The 14,814-nt window shown below is 36.0% G+C and overlaps 1 protein-coding gene across 1 annotated transcript in view; it reads left to right on the plus strand.

Moving 5' to 3' along the window:
• The window catches only part of MMP16 (matrix metallopeptidase 16), a 281,181-nt gene that overhangs the window by 193,027 nt on the left and 73,340 nt on the right, over positions 1 to 14,814 (plus strand). Inside the window, exons 5-6 of the mRNA XM_003782500.2 lie at positions 7,889 to 8,050; positions 9,749 to 9,960. Of these exons, the coding sequence (XP_003782548.1) occupies positions 7,889 to 8,050; positions 9,749 to 9,960 (374 nt within the window). The remainder of the gene's footprint in view (positions 1 to 7,888; positions 8,051 to 9,748; positions 9,961 to 14,814) is intronic.

Here is a 14,814-nt window from a genome sequence, read left to right on the forward strand (position 1 = left end):
ATGCTTTTCACTTCACCTGGCTAACATAGACCTAACCTCTTCCTATTCTTTCACTGAAAAACTATAAATGTTTGGTGTTTGTATAGTTTTGAAAGTATTTTTATTGATTTTGGAGACCTGTTAGATTGCAGTTTGTTTTCCTCATATTTAAGTGCCCAGTGTTTAATTGTGCCTTATTAGCGTACACTAATGGCATGTAAACAAATCTAACCACATGCAAACAGACAGTCCTAACATTCCCAGCAAACCTTTTCAATTGCTGAAGAAATGTTTATAAATTTTTAAAAGTGCAAATCTATCTAATATACCTTTCTCCTAATTGTAGCAATATTGGTTTTTCACCCTGTTTGGAAAATATTTCTTTTCTTTCTTTTGCTAGAACTCTTAGACTTAAAGTTATAAGCAGTAAAAATCAAGAAAACATTTTGAGCAGCCAGACAGAATTGGATTGAGGATTTTCTACGGACTATATTGTGTCCCCAGAAAATTCATATGTTGAAGTTTTAACCTACAGTGTATTTGGAGATGAAGCCTTTGGGAGGTAATTAAGATGAGGACACGAGGGTGGGGCCCAGTGGATGGGATTAGTGCCCTTATCAGAAGAGGCCCCAGAGTGCTTGCCCTCCCTCTGTTCATCATGTAAGGATACAGAGAGAAGACAACCATCTATAAGCCAGGAAAAGGGCCCTCACCAGAACCCAACCATGCTAACATCCTCTTCTCAGATTTCTGGCTTCCAGAAATGAGAAAATACATTTCTGTGGTTTAAGCCACCCAGGTTGTGGTATTTTGTTATGGCAGCCTGAATAAACTAAAACATGTAGTATGTTTTAAAATATTAAGTTCAACATTCATTCCATGGTAAAAGACACACCAACCATTGTTACAGACTTCTAGGAACAGCTCTTATGCAGCAGCCATATTCTTTGTAGGTGGCTTGCAGTAACCCTTTTCACCTGGGATACACAGTCTGAAGCCTTGAGAAGATAATTTAGGGCAAAAGTGGAAAAATACATTTTCTCACCACACTTAAGTTCTTGGTCATGGGCCTGGGCTATTTGGAAGCCTAAATAAGTTTTAGTCTATTACTGTGTATCTTTGGTCAAGTCCCATTATCTATGCAAGTCTTAGTCTGTATAATAGTGATAACAAAACCTGTGGTAAAGAATACACAAACTAACCCATGTAAAGTATCTAGCACTCTACTTGCCATATATTAAGTGCTGTTGGTCACTTGTATGACACTTTGTAAAATCTACAGTAGAACCTCTGGAGCTGACCACCTCCCTGCATTGACCACTTCCTTAGGTTGACTTAATTTTCACAGAGCAGACATGCACTACATGTATGTAATGGTACAGTAGGCCTACTTCCTGATGTTGACCACCTCTGTATATTAACCAATTTGTTATAGTCTTTTGGAAGAGCAACTTAAAAAGGTTCTACTGTACATCAAGAGTCAGACCATGTATATAATCAAATGAGGTTTACTTTGAAATGAAAAGAAAATTTATCTGACATGCAGGTAAAACCTTCTCACAATTGTAATTACATTGCATTGCATTTGCCCAGCCAATGGTAAGGAACAAATAAATGACTAGAGTGAGAATCTTTTTTCAAAGTCAAACTATGTCTGACTCAATTGGGAAAAAATGTCTAGAAGTAAAACCAGAAGATCATTCTGGAGCTTGAGGCATTCAGGAACAGCTAAACCTAGGTGTACTCTTGAGGGCAAGGATGGTAGGTAGGGAGGAGGCAAAGGGAGGGCACCAAGACTGTGAGGGACTGAAGGCTGCATGGAAGAACAATAGTGTCAGAAAGAGATATGTGAAAACCCGCCCCAAATCAGCTTCTGTCTTCCAAATATGTGACCTAACTCTCGTCTGGACCTGGGCATCAGAATGTAAATACCAACTCTGCTTTGTACGGGCTACCTGACTAAGCAAGTTCCATAGCCTCTGAAAGCTGTATGTGTAAAGGAGAGGATAATAAATTAATTGACAAGTTCAGTGACATTTGTCACTCTTAATAGCTGCTCAATAAATAGTATTTCTTTTCTGTTCTTTTGTCAGATCTGTCTACCAGAGTCTTTGGCTCTCTGTCAGGATCAAGTCTTCCTGACCACCAAGAGAGTGTTGCTGTTTTCAGTGACGTTCAAGGAGACTAGTGCTGTAGGTGCAAGCAAGGTGTCAGGTTTAACAGATTTGAGAAAATGCTTGAGGCAGGGAAACAGATGATATTTCCATCTCTAGAAATTTCCAGTCACATACTTTTCCTTCAAATGTAGGGTTATGGCAAATGTTTCAGTTTATGTAGAGGTGGTTGGATTGGACAATATTTCATTTCCCATTCCTTCTCAGGATTACTGTACAAACACTCAGATGCTTCTGGGGAGCTTTCTTTCTACTCAGTTGTTTTTAGTTTTTCTTCTCAACCTCCTAATCATAACCAAGTGGAGATGAGTTAAAGTGGTAAAATATCCCATAGTACTTTTTCATTGCTGCATAAAAGATTACCAGCTTAAAAAAACAAACATTTATTATCTCACATAGCTCTGAGGGTCAGAAATCCAGGAGCAGCTTAACCTAGCTATTCTGGCTGAGGAGATGTCGTGGGTATTGCTGTTGGCTGTACTGCAGTCATCCAGAGGAGTTGGAGAATTCATTTCCAGCATGCTACTGGTAGGAAGCCACACTTGTCACCACATGGGCCTTTCCATAGGGCTCTCTGCATTAACAGAGCAGCTAGTTTATACAGAGCAATTAATGAGAGAAAAAGAGGAATGAAAGTGGAGGGGAGAAAGAAGATGGCAGAGATGGATGTATTTTATGACCTAACTTGGGAAGACAAGTACCATCACATACAATGTTCTGCTATAGCAACCTGATAGAACCTTGCTATAATGTAGTGTGAAGACCAGAAGGCAAAGACCACTGGGGTCATCTTGGAGGTTGCCTCCCACATATCTCTGTGGCTTCTCAGGTAGAGAAACCAGCTGTATGTACAGTCTGAGAGGGCTGAAGAGTAGGAAGATTCATGCCATATTATCCATCTACTAAGCACTGGAGAAATTTCTGCTAATCAAATATTTGGTGCTGATTTCTGAATTTTCATTCTAGACATGGATTTCAACATTTAAATTCCAATATTTAAACGTTTAACATTGTAAGGCTGATCAAATTTATTCTGTTAGACATTTAACCTTCAGGTAAATATTAAAGTAGTCAGGGCAATCATAGTATGTGTTATAATCCTGTACCATAAAACTGCCAAGGATGCCCAGATGTAGAGGAACTAAATTTGCCTCGGGATTTAGGGATGGCTTCATTCAGTAGGTGACTTTGAGTTTTGTTTTAAAGGACTCGTAAGATTTTGTGAGAAAGAATCAAACTAGAAGATGTATATTAGAAAAGGGTAATGAGCATGATCTCCTGGGTTTTTTAATGTGATTCCAGGCAACTTGCCATGTGGTGTCTGCTTCTCAATTCAATCTCCACTCCTCATCCTAGCAATCCCCCCAGGATTGCACACTTTGTTCATCTGCGCTTGCTCAGAGAATTTGTAACTTGTGGGGTTCATGAGAACTGAAAACAACTCACAATTTTGTTGCATAAAAAGTTAAACCAGATTGGTCTGGTGTAGTTACATTATCTCTGGAGGCAGTGGGGGAGCCAACGTTCTGAGGTAAGAAAAAAAATCAGAGCTAGAGTCAATGATGCTGAGGATATCTTAATATTTGAGTAGGCTTTTAGGATTATAAATGTTAAAATCACAAAAATTTTCATGTACTAAATACTACAGGATCATTTTTTAACATTCAGGATATGCCAGCAGAGGGAACAGCATGCAAAAATGCATGGAATGGAGAATGAGCTTGGAATAAAATACAGACATAATTACAACAGGAAAGTGTTACAGAATGCATTATCTTTCCTAGTCTACAGTTCAGTATTCTGAAACTGTATTGGGGTATACAAAGGAAAGGAGATTAGAGACAGAATTGAAAGAAACAAATTCAAAACTGAAAATCTTGCCAAAGAAGCAAGTTACTATTCCTGTATTATGAGCCAAGAGGCTGATTTCTCCCTTGTTGCCCACATGGTGATAAAATCAAGGCATATTACAATTGAGAATTTCTAATAATGTGGATTAATGATAAGTTACAGGAGCAGTTATTATTTTCATCATTAGTAAAAAGAGGTCTGATGAATTTTAATTGTCAAAAACTCTTCATGTGCCAACAACTTTTGTTCCTAGTTGAATTCAAATCACAGAGTGATGCTTTATTTACAACTTACCCTTTTAAACTGTGGTGAACTGCAAGTAAGATTTAATTACATTATTGCCAATCATCTGAAGAATGGTAATTACTTGGAGCCCTTGTCCAGTCTTTCTGATTAAAAGTGCTGTGGCATACTCAAAAGGTCATAAGTTCATATCACCATCCTATTAATTTTCTTCTAAAGCCTGACTTTATTCCTTAGGCAAGGAGTGACACCACCATTGAAAACAGTGCTTAGGAAAAAATTGAAAGATCTGAAAAGAACAGACGCATGGGTCATGATGAAAGTTTTGAGATACACTAAAATCAAGAAACCTAAAATCCACGCAGACAGAAACAAATGAAGCCCTGTCTCCCGGCAAGGTCTATAAGCCAAACGCATTCAAACATGTATGGTTGGATCAGAAAGGACATTGTCAACTGTGTTTCTGGGAAATGAAATAATGGCCCATAAAACAGTCTATCTCAAAACTTTGTAGTGACCTACTAACCCGAAAAGCTTTGGCTGTTTAAGACCTGTTTGCTACTAGATCTGTGTACTGTCTTTTTCTATTTCTTTTACTAGCCAAAAAGGAAAACAAGATATTTGGGACCAAGATACTATTTTCTTGTGAGCGATTTGAAGTAATTTTAATAATTCAGCTAGGCCACAAGCCAAAAGTTTAGTGGCCTGGCTGAAAGCACAACTTATCTGCCTGAGAGTGAGAGAGTGAGTTTTCAGGGTCCTTTTTTGCTCATGGAGGGAATCTGATACACAGGAGGAAGGTGGCAAAGGTCGCATTTTTTTTTCTTTTTGAAAACCCAAAACAAGACATGACCCCTGTAAGTCATGGGGCTTACTGACCAAAACTTTGAATCATTTTTGCCAAAAGAAGGCCAAGAGGGCCTGAGTGATTTTCTGAATCAGCACTGTCTTGCCAAACTCAGTTGTGACTGGCTGTTTGTAGTAAATGTGAACGCCAACCCTTAATGTCTCCTGCTTTTGGTTTAATGGCCTTGATTTTCATTGGTCTTTTTTCTATTTTGATAGATTTTTGTTTTGCTGTTAGGTCTCCTCTTGGAGAAGATTTTCTTTTCTTTCTTTCTTTCTTTCTTTTGTTTGCAGTTTTTAGCTCAGGCTGGGTTTGAAGCTGCCACCTCCGGCATATGGGGCCAGAGCCCTACTCCTTTGAGCCTCAGGTGCTGCCCAGGAGATTTTCTTTTGCTTGTAGCCCAGTGATAGCACATTCCAGCTCAGGTTTCCTCATCCTTTTTGGGTATGGAGTAGTGATAAGCCTCAATCCTATGTATCAGATTTGTATCTTAACAAAGATTTATCTGATATGAAATCACAAAAGTGTTCCCTTCCGAGTTGAGTTAGATGTTCTATATCTAAAGATGACTGAAGCTTCTTTTCTTTTACTTCTTTCTCTCACCTGTATCCCCTGAGACACAGCCCTAAATTACATACCTGCAAAAGCTGGCATAGTTCCCCTATGTCTTCACGAACAACTTTCTCTTTCCTTCTGTTTCCCCTCCTCCTCCTGTGAATATAATATGCTCCCTTGGTGCTACCCATTAACCATGTTCCATTACATTTTTACATGGACGGGGCCCTGGAAGTATTGTTCCAAGGGCTCATTTTTGATTAGCTGATGCCATACACGGAAGCAGCCTGGTGACATCATCCATTCCTGTAGGACACACCATTCCAAGGAGAAAGAAATTTAGTTGTTCACCTGGTTTGGGGTTTAAAAATATTCCTCCCAAAAGAATTAACATATTACATTATAAAAATGGTTGGAAAGGAGTTCTCTTAAAAGTGATAATGCATTGAAATTATGTGCATTACTAGTAGGTCATCCATGTGAGCTCTAAACTTTATGTTTAATCATGTTAAACTTTTCACTTAGAAACATGACTCATAGACATGTAATAGCCCCAGCCGTTTGGGGCTATTAGTTGACCCCAGATGGTCAAACTAAATTTTTAGAATTAACAAATATAGATGTAGAACCACCCGTTTTCTTCAGAGTGAGTGTAGTCATGATAATATAGGAGTGGACAACCTGCAGAGGTCATGAGTAGGGGTGTGATTGCCCAGAGCCACATCAAATATCGCTGGAGAGTTTTTACCAAATGGACTTGACCGTGCAGCTTTACCACAGGTGGGGATTTTCAGTAAGAAACAGCAGCTTTAAGGTAAATATATGGATTAATTAGAATTGGCCGTTATAGAGCTAGGACTAGAATTCCAGCTAGTATGACTATTAGCTGATGGCTTTTATTTTATAGTACAGTATTCCCATGATCTCAGATAATAAGAAATTCAAGCTGTAATCTAAGCGTCACAGTATCTTGAATTTGCATCACAGTTCTGCTCTTCCCAATAAGACTTGTGCCTTAATTCTGTATAAAAGTAAGGATGGTATTGCCCTGTTTTTTACTGAGTTGTTATTATTATATTAAACATGAAGCTCATAAAAGCGAGATATTATATATTGTCTGCTTTATAATCGGGAGAAGTTTTTACAGCAGTCGTATCTGATGAACAGACTTTTCTTTAACTCTTACTTTTTGTTCTTCCCTTCTAGTTTCTAATATTCTGATTAAATTATCACCACCTCCTCCCCCTACTTCTTTTTAAAAGATGGAAATTGGACTTAGCCAGTAGGAAAGTCAATGATAAAAATCATACTGACAGTTGAAGTGAAGAGACCCTGCTATTTTTTTCTTTAATTTCCTCTATACATACACATGTGTTTATTTGGTTTCCACTTTTTGCCTTTGCAAAATTAAAAAGGCTTAAGATTTAATAACAATGACAATGTTTAAGATAAGGACTAGAAACAAAAACCTCGTAAAAAACGAACGAAGATAAATACATTCAGAAAGAAATCAGATGATTGCTGCAACAAAATATTGAGCAATAATAATAATAATGCAAAGAAAGTAACATTCACATTGTCAGATAAGAGTATGTCTATCGTAGAATGGTTTGACTCTGAGGTTCAGTATGGAGTCATCAGTCAACTTCTTCTTATTATTTTTTCCAAAGTCTCAAAAAATAGACAACTAATATTTAGAAATAAAAATAAAAGATAATTTCAGACAACAGATCATGCCAAATCTTACAGACTATAGAAAAAGAAAAAAGAAAAAGGAAAAAAAAAAGAAAATAGTGACTAATTCTTATATAATTGGATTTAATGTTGACCAAAGTACATTACTTGAACAATAATTTTTAATTCAACTTGTTAATATGTTGTTTAGGATTTTTTTTAAATTCTTTTCTTTTTTTTGAAGTTTCCGACCCACCGCCCCACCCCTGCTCTGGCATATGGGCCGGCACCCTATACCTTTGAGCCACAGGCACCTCCCTGTTGTTTAGATATTGCATCCTCATTTATAAGTGAAATTTGTTTGTAATTTCCTTTCATAATAATTTTTTTTTCAATTTTAATAACTGATGTATCCAGATGAAGTAAAATGATTTGGAAGTATTTCTTCTTTTTCTATTGACCCTACTATTTTTCTTGAATGAGATTTTGATAACACCAAATTGTCCTCTTCAACTCTGTATTTGGACATTGGTTACAATAACTTCTTTTCTTCTCATTCACACAGGAAATGACTTATTTCTGGTAGCAGTTCACGAACTGGGACATGCTCTGGGATTGGAGCATTCCAATGATCCCACAGCCATCATGGCTCCATTTTACCAGTACATGGAAACAGACAACTTCAAACTACCTAATGATGACTTGCAAGGCATCCAGAAGATATATGGTAGGTTAGCACCGTTGCTCTTAGCTTCATCCCGCAGTGAGGTCCTGGGTTCCTGCTGTGCTTTCTTCTTTAAAATAGATGCTCTAAGTATCAGGAATAGATAAAAACTGAAGCACATAAAATGCTGAGACTTCATTACAAACTGATAGACTAAAATTTGATGATTCTATTAGATAGTTCCTAGACAAAGCACTTATGAACATCCAGAAAATACCTTCATGTGATAGATATCACAAATTGTCCCCAAAGTCCTGTAATTACTTACTGACTTGGACTGAAAGTTAACAAGTGGTTAAATGTATTAACACACTGCCAAATAAATTTCTCCTATAGTAATAGCATTTTTATTTATGGGGTTTGGTCAATGAATGCAAATTAAAAGAAAAAAAGGAAAGACTATTAAGCATATTTACCATAATGCTAACTCCCTCAATGTGATGATTGACCTTTATAAAGACATTTATTTCACACATAATTGTTAAGAACTTGACATTTATAATTTACATGTAGCAAATATGCTTTACTAAATTAATGAAGTTAAGCTTTTATTTTTACAATGCAAAGACAAATGTGTGCTATCTCTATGTTAATATCTAGTATCTAGGAGATGCCATTTGCATTTTTAAATAGCATAGCTCAAGTTCACTAATCTGTCTTGCATTCATTAGTTTTTCGATTTCAATATCTCAATGGTAAGCATTCTTTCAGGTTTAAAATTTAGATTTGAAAAAAGGTCAACGTGGGTGCTTCTCTTTATTTCTTTAGGATACCAAAAGGAGAGAATGACTCAACCTCAAAGCTAAATGTCTCCTATGTTGAATTGAGCCATGCCAGGCCTAAATGTGTTTCCTCAGAAATTTCTCATAAGTGGTTAAAAGAGAAAAGTCTCTTTCTCATGACCTCCTGAATTAGTGTCTGGACTCAAGTTCTGCAAAGGAATATTCTTCCCATACCTAAAAATTAAGTGTTAACAGCTTTGTATTTCTTTTTAGAAAGACAAATCCCTTGAGAAATGATGCTTAACATCTGTACCAAATTACATGTGTAAACTTTGGCTTGATTTAGAAGCCTCTTTTAAGAAATACTCTTCACATTAATATTTTACTAGTGGTGTTTTAATCAATAGGTATTTTAAATTCAGTATTTAAATGCATCATTCTTCTAGCAGTTTGTCAGAATGTTTCATTAGAAGAAAGAGTGCAAGTCAGGAAGAGGTTATATGGTTGGAGATGACATAGGGTAGAATAAACTGATTAGTTACTATTTCTTTTGAAAATACTTGAATAGAATCATAGTCTATCAAAATCTAGGATTAATTTGGTGAAGCTTACATGCATGGCTCTGACATGCATTTTCATTTATTTATTATTTATACACCACCTACTTCCCCAAAAGATTTGAAAGCAGCCTTCCCAAAAAAAGACAGTGGCAAAGCTATAAAAAAAATCATTAAAAATTAACAAAGAAAGCCCAGTTACTTGGATCTAGGCTCTGGCATGATAAGGACAGTTTCAGACAGACTTGGGAATGGTTCGTTCAGTAAGATGGTTTCTTTTTGTCAGAAAATATACAATCCGACAGACCTCTTAGCTCACTCAGTCTGTGCCTCTTGCTGATAAGTGATTGTTCTCTGTAGTGTATTTTCCAGCACTATTCCAGTTATAAGTGAGCCAAGCACTGTCCTCATATTTTCAAAAGGTCCACCTGACAAGATCCCTCCACCTACGAGACCTCTACCGACAGTGCCCCCACACCGCTCTATTCCTCCGGCTGACCCAAGGAAGCATGACAGGCCCAAACCTCCTCGGCCTCCCACGGGCAGACCCTCCTATCCTGGAGCCAAACCCAACATCTGTGATGGGAACTTTAACACTCTAGCTATTCTTCGCCGTGAGATGTTTGTTTTCAAGGTAGGAGGCTGTGATTTCTTTTTTTTAAACGGTAGATCAAGTGTCTAGTGTCACTTTACAAAACAAGTTTTCATTCATTCCAACACTACCTTCCCAGCCCTCTCACAGTTAGAAAGTTCTCAAAAGGCATTTTGAAAAATGAATGCATAAATGGGCTTAAATATCTAGCAGAAGATTGCTGTAACGTTCTATTTTGGGAATGCATTTATGTCAGCAAAAGCTCAAATGCCTAGAAGTGTGAGGGTAGAAAAGTGCTGCATATTATGAAGAGATAAAATAGCAAAATTTAAATCATGAATAGGAACTAATAGGGCTGATTTGCTTGGGAGCTTAGCCCCTTCCAGGCACACTGCAGCTATTGTATCTTTGGTTTACACATCTTTATGCAGTCCTTATAATTTTATTTGACAGTGAAAGCATTGTTTTTTAGGAGGAATATTGGTCATTTTCTTTGGGGTCTACAGGTAACCATTTGACTAAAGTCTCCTCTTTGTGACTATCGATTTGACTTTACATTTGCATAATGTGGTGTGGATATTGTTAGGCAGTTATAGCTACCTAATTTGTGTTACCTTTTACAAAGGTTGAAAGCCAAAGCCATTTTCCTTTGTTAAATGTCCTTCTTAATGGTATTGGGTTCTCACACAGTAACACTAATAAACCATGTACCAAAAGCAAATTACATAATGTTATAAGGTGAATATAGTGTGATGTTAAAAATTGATTTACTCCCCCAATATCTTTAAAGCAGTATTAAAGAATAATGAAGAATATATTTGTCTGTTGGCATTAGAGTATTAAAATAGCCACATTTTACAAATGTCATTCACTTAAAAATAAAATAATGTGGGCTTATTTTTGGTAGATGCAAATCAATAAATAATGAAATATTGTTCTACGTATTCAGAATTTCCTGCTTACCCGAGTCTATTCTTTGAAAATATAGATTTATATAATTTTAATAGGCAAAGTATTTTATTTTATGGAAAAATAAGATCTGGATTTGATACAAAGTGCTTAATAACACTTGCTTTCTAGGAAAAATCAATGCATTTCTTCAAATATGTGAAAAGATTTTTGAATTCTTTAAATGCCCTGTATTTCATTAGATATCACCATTCAGTTCAAGTAGATTAGTAAATTTAGATTCAAGGGTAAAGAAAAATTTACTTAAATACATATATATGCACAAATACAGATGCATATATGTATATATATCATTACTCATTGTGGCTAACCCCATAGCTACTATGAAAATGGAATCCAGTTATTTGCTTGTTCCACAAGACACCAGATGAAAACTGAAAGATTTTGTTTAACTGTTTTGACTGAATTTCAATATTGCAGCTTTATATCTTGGTATCATAGTTATATCACTAAAGCACCAGGCTTATCTGAGAATGTGATGTGAAAGTGACCCTAGATACGTTCTTTTCATTATTTCTGTCTATCTAAATAGATTGCTGATGTCAAAGGAGACAAGTGTCTTCAAGCTAGTGATCAGTTTAACCAGCCTTTTCACTCTGTACATTGTAGGAGCTCAGTAAGTGTTGTTGACTGACAAAATAAGGTCCTGTGTTCGCTAGTTCCTAGAATCAGAAACTAATAAAACGTATATAAATTAAACTCAAATGGAATGCAACAGCCACTGTTTTTCAATATTAAAACAAGTGTGTAAGAAATATAAATTAGACTTGTTCCTCAACCTCTCAGGTTATCTTGATTTTCTTAATCAAAACTCAGGACAGAGTTCCTGCCTGAGTTTAATTTTGTTCAGTAGTTACTAAGAAATTACTAAGAATTACTGCTCTCATTCTAAGAATAGTTTCTGTTGAAGTTAACATCTTCCAATAGGCATTGTGTTCTTCTTAATTTCCACTTGTCCAACACATATTGTGTCATAAAATTTCACAGTTTTCATATTTATCTCATCTTCAGGCACCAAGAATACGTGGATAGAAGCCAGCATTTCTGTCATTATAGAGGTTATATTTCAGGAATGAAGACAAACAGGAACATAAATACTTCTAAGATAGAAGAGTAGAAATTGTGACATTGAAACAAACAAGAAATTTTACTGAGAATGAGCTTGTGATGAATTTCGAAAGAAATTTTCTAGATGTATTAAAGGAATGAGTAATGTAGTAAAAAGTTTGTGAATGGAGGGAGAGAAGATAGACATGATAACATTCAATGCCAAATGAGAGACAGTATAATTCAGATATACACAACATTGGAAAGATGTAAAGAGAGCTTGACTGAGTGATGCTCACTCTTAGATAACAGCAGGCATAGATTGGATGTATGCTATAATTTAATCAATATTGCAGCTTTATACCTTGGTATAGATTGGATGTATGCTATAATTAATCACTATTGCAGCTTTATACCTTGGCCTGGATGTATGCTATAATTTAATTTAATAATTATAGATGTATACATACATCTATAATTTCTGAGTCCCATCACACAAATGCAGGATGGATACTATTCTGTTTTACAAATAAGAAAACCAAAGAGCTGGAAAAGATGAGTTAGTCCAAGTTAAAACATTTGCAAGTGGCGGTCAATAGTTGAATAGAAATCTGTTTGATTCCAGAATCCCAGTTTTTCCCATTAAAGTTGGCCGCTTTGTTTCCTGAAAGAAATGGGAAAAGTTTCCAAAAAAAGATAGATCTTAAACTTTATTATGAAATGGTAAATAAATTCAAGAAATATTTGTTAATCTGCTGTGCATCAGGTATTCCTTTAGGTACTGACTAGGTAGCAGTTAATGAAACAGACTAGACGCTGGATTCGGGTAGCTTACGTTCTAGTTTTCAAAGGGTACAGGTGGGTGAGAAGGCTTCAAGGCTTCAGATGGAGGCTCCAGACGTGGATGTTATGGAAGTTATGGAAGGATAGGAGAATGCATGCACATGACAAGAGCCTGAAACTGATTTCTTTGGTGCATATTGGATACATTACGATTCATAACAGTAGCAAAATTACAGTTATGAAGTAACAGTGAAAATAGTTTTATGGTTGGGGGTCACCACAACATGAGGAACTGTATTAAAAGGTCACAGGGTTAGGCATTAGCAAGGTTGAGAACCACTGATCTAGACTATCTGCTCCACTAAATTAACACCATTGCCCAATCCCTAATCTTCCCGGCGTTTTGGTTTTTCTTCGGTATGCCCACATTATAATTGTTTGTAAACAGTTTTAGTAGGTACTGACTCTCTCTTCAAATATGTAAAGTGTTGTTCTTTGTTTGAGCTCACTCTTAACTAATGTAAACTGATGCTACTTTCCTTTATTAGGAACTCTCTATACAAGGTAGGAGCCTCTTCATCTCCTCAGTCCTAACCCACCCAACGCTCATTTTCCCCTTAATTTTATCTGGGGTTTTTCTTGGCAAGTCTTTCTTTATCCAAACCTTCCTTCCTGAGCATCTTCCAGATGACACATTCTCTCTGGTTTCTTCTTCAGTTTAAAAGGTTTCTAGTGATTTTTATATTTATTCTCTATAGTTAATGAACATGGTATTAGTTTCTGTGTTCTCTAATTAGTTCTTATGGAAATGTTTTCCTCACTAGATTTTTACATCTCTAGAGCAGAGATTGGTTTGTCTGAGCTTCATAGCGCTCGGAACTAATGACTAGGGACGTCTATATAATGACTACCTAATAAAACCATAGCTAGCAGGTTTATACAATAGTAATCAACCCAGTGAAATTCCTAAAAGCATTTCATTCTTGTAAATTCTCATGTCTTGCCCAAAGATTTCAATGAGTATTTATTTTTTGCTAAAATTGTATGATGTATGGTTTTTAAGCAAAAAAAAAAATAAAACCTAGATAAAAGCAAAAGATAGTATCATCAGGAAAGAAGGCATTCTTTATACTGCAATAAAAGTCTCAGCATAATTCTTTGTGGTAGCGAGCTTCGTCTTAGATCTGATTTACATTGAGCTTTCCAGGCATCCATTTATTTAAAGCACACTCACCTGGATACGCGTTTCTGTAGGCGGTGGGGGATATATATGTATCCTCCTGCATGAGAAATGTAAGACGTGCAGCTTCATAATCGTTGGGGAATATAAACCACCTAAAGCAAAGAAACGAAAATCAAAACAAAATACTAAGGAACAAAGAAACAAGATAACAATAACAAAAGAAGCTTGTCCTTACTTTAGAGAAGGTGATTTTAAGACTGCTCTCTGAAGAACATAAACTGTTGTAACTGAACTCACAATAGTGAGATCTGATTGTTCAAGTGAATACCCTCCAAGTATCTTTGGACTATAAGATAAAAACACTGAATATTGTATTTTGTGGTGTGAAAGAAAGTAGAAGGCAGAATTAGCCAAAGTTGTCCAGAATATATTTCAGCAGATACTATGTATGAAGAAATGTGTATAATGGTAACAATATTCTTTGAAAGCTGAGACTGGTAAGAAAGCTATGTCCAGAAACTGGAGTTCTTTTAGTGCAAAAAAAGTAGGGGGGATTACATCTGACTCCTAATCAGTTCTTCATATCAAGAGGAATGAGCAAAGGCCCATGCTTTAAGCTAGAAAAATTATTTTGAAGAAGCAAAACACTTGTGAAAGTTTTCAAAGAAGGGTAGCAAGTGTCTTCCCACTTAATCTAGGAGAGCAAGGCTTGTGGCCCTGATTAAGAAAAGCATTTCATCATATACCATAAAAATCAAGTCAAAACAGTTACCATTTTGTTCCCTTTTCTTTTTTTTTTTTTTTGTTATTAATTACCCCTTTATTTATTTATTTATTTATTTATTTTTATTTATTTTTCTTTTTTTCTTTTTTTTATTGAACGGTAACTATGTACATTAATGCACTTCTAGGGT

This window comes from Otolemur garnettii, unplaced genomic scaffold (genome assembly GCF_000181295.1).
Source record: "Otolemur garnettii isolate 467f Iridium unplaced genomic scaffold, OtoGar3 scaffold00004, whole genome shotgun sequence".
Taxonomy (NCBI): Eukaryota; Metazoa; Chordata; class Mammalia; order Primates; family Galagidae; genus Otolemur; species Otolemur garnettii.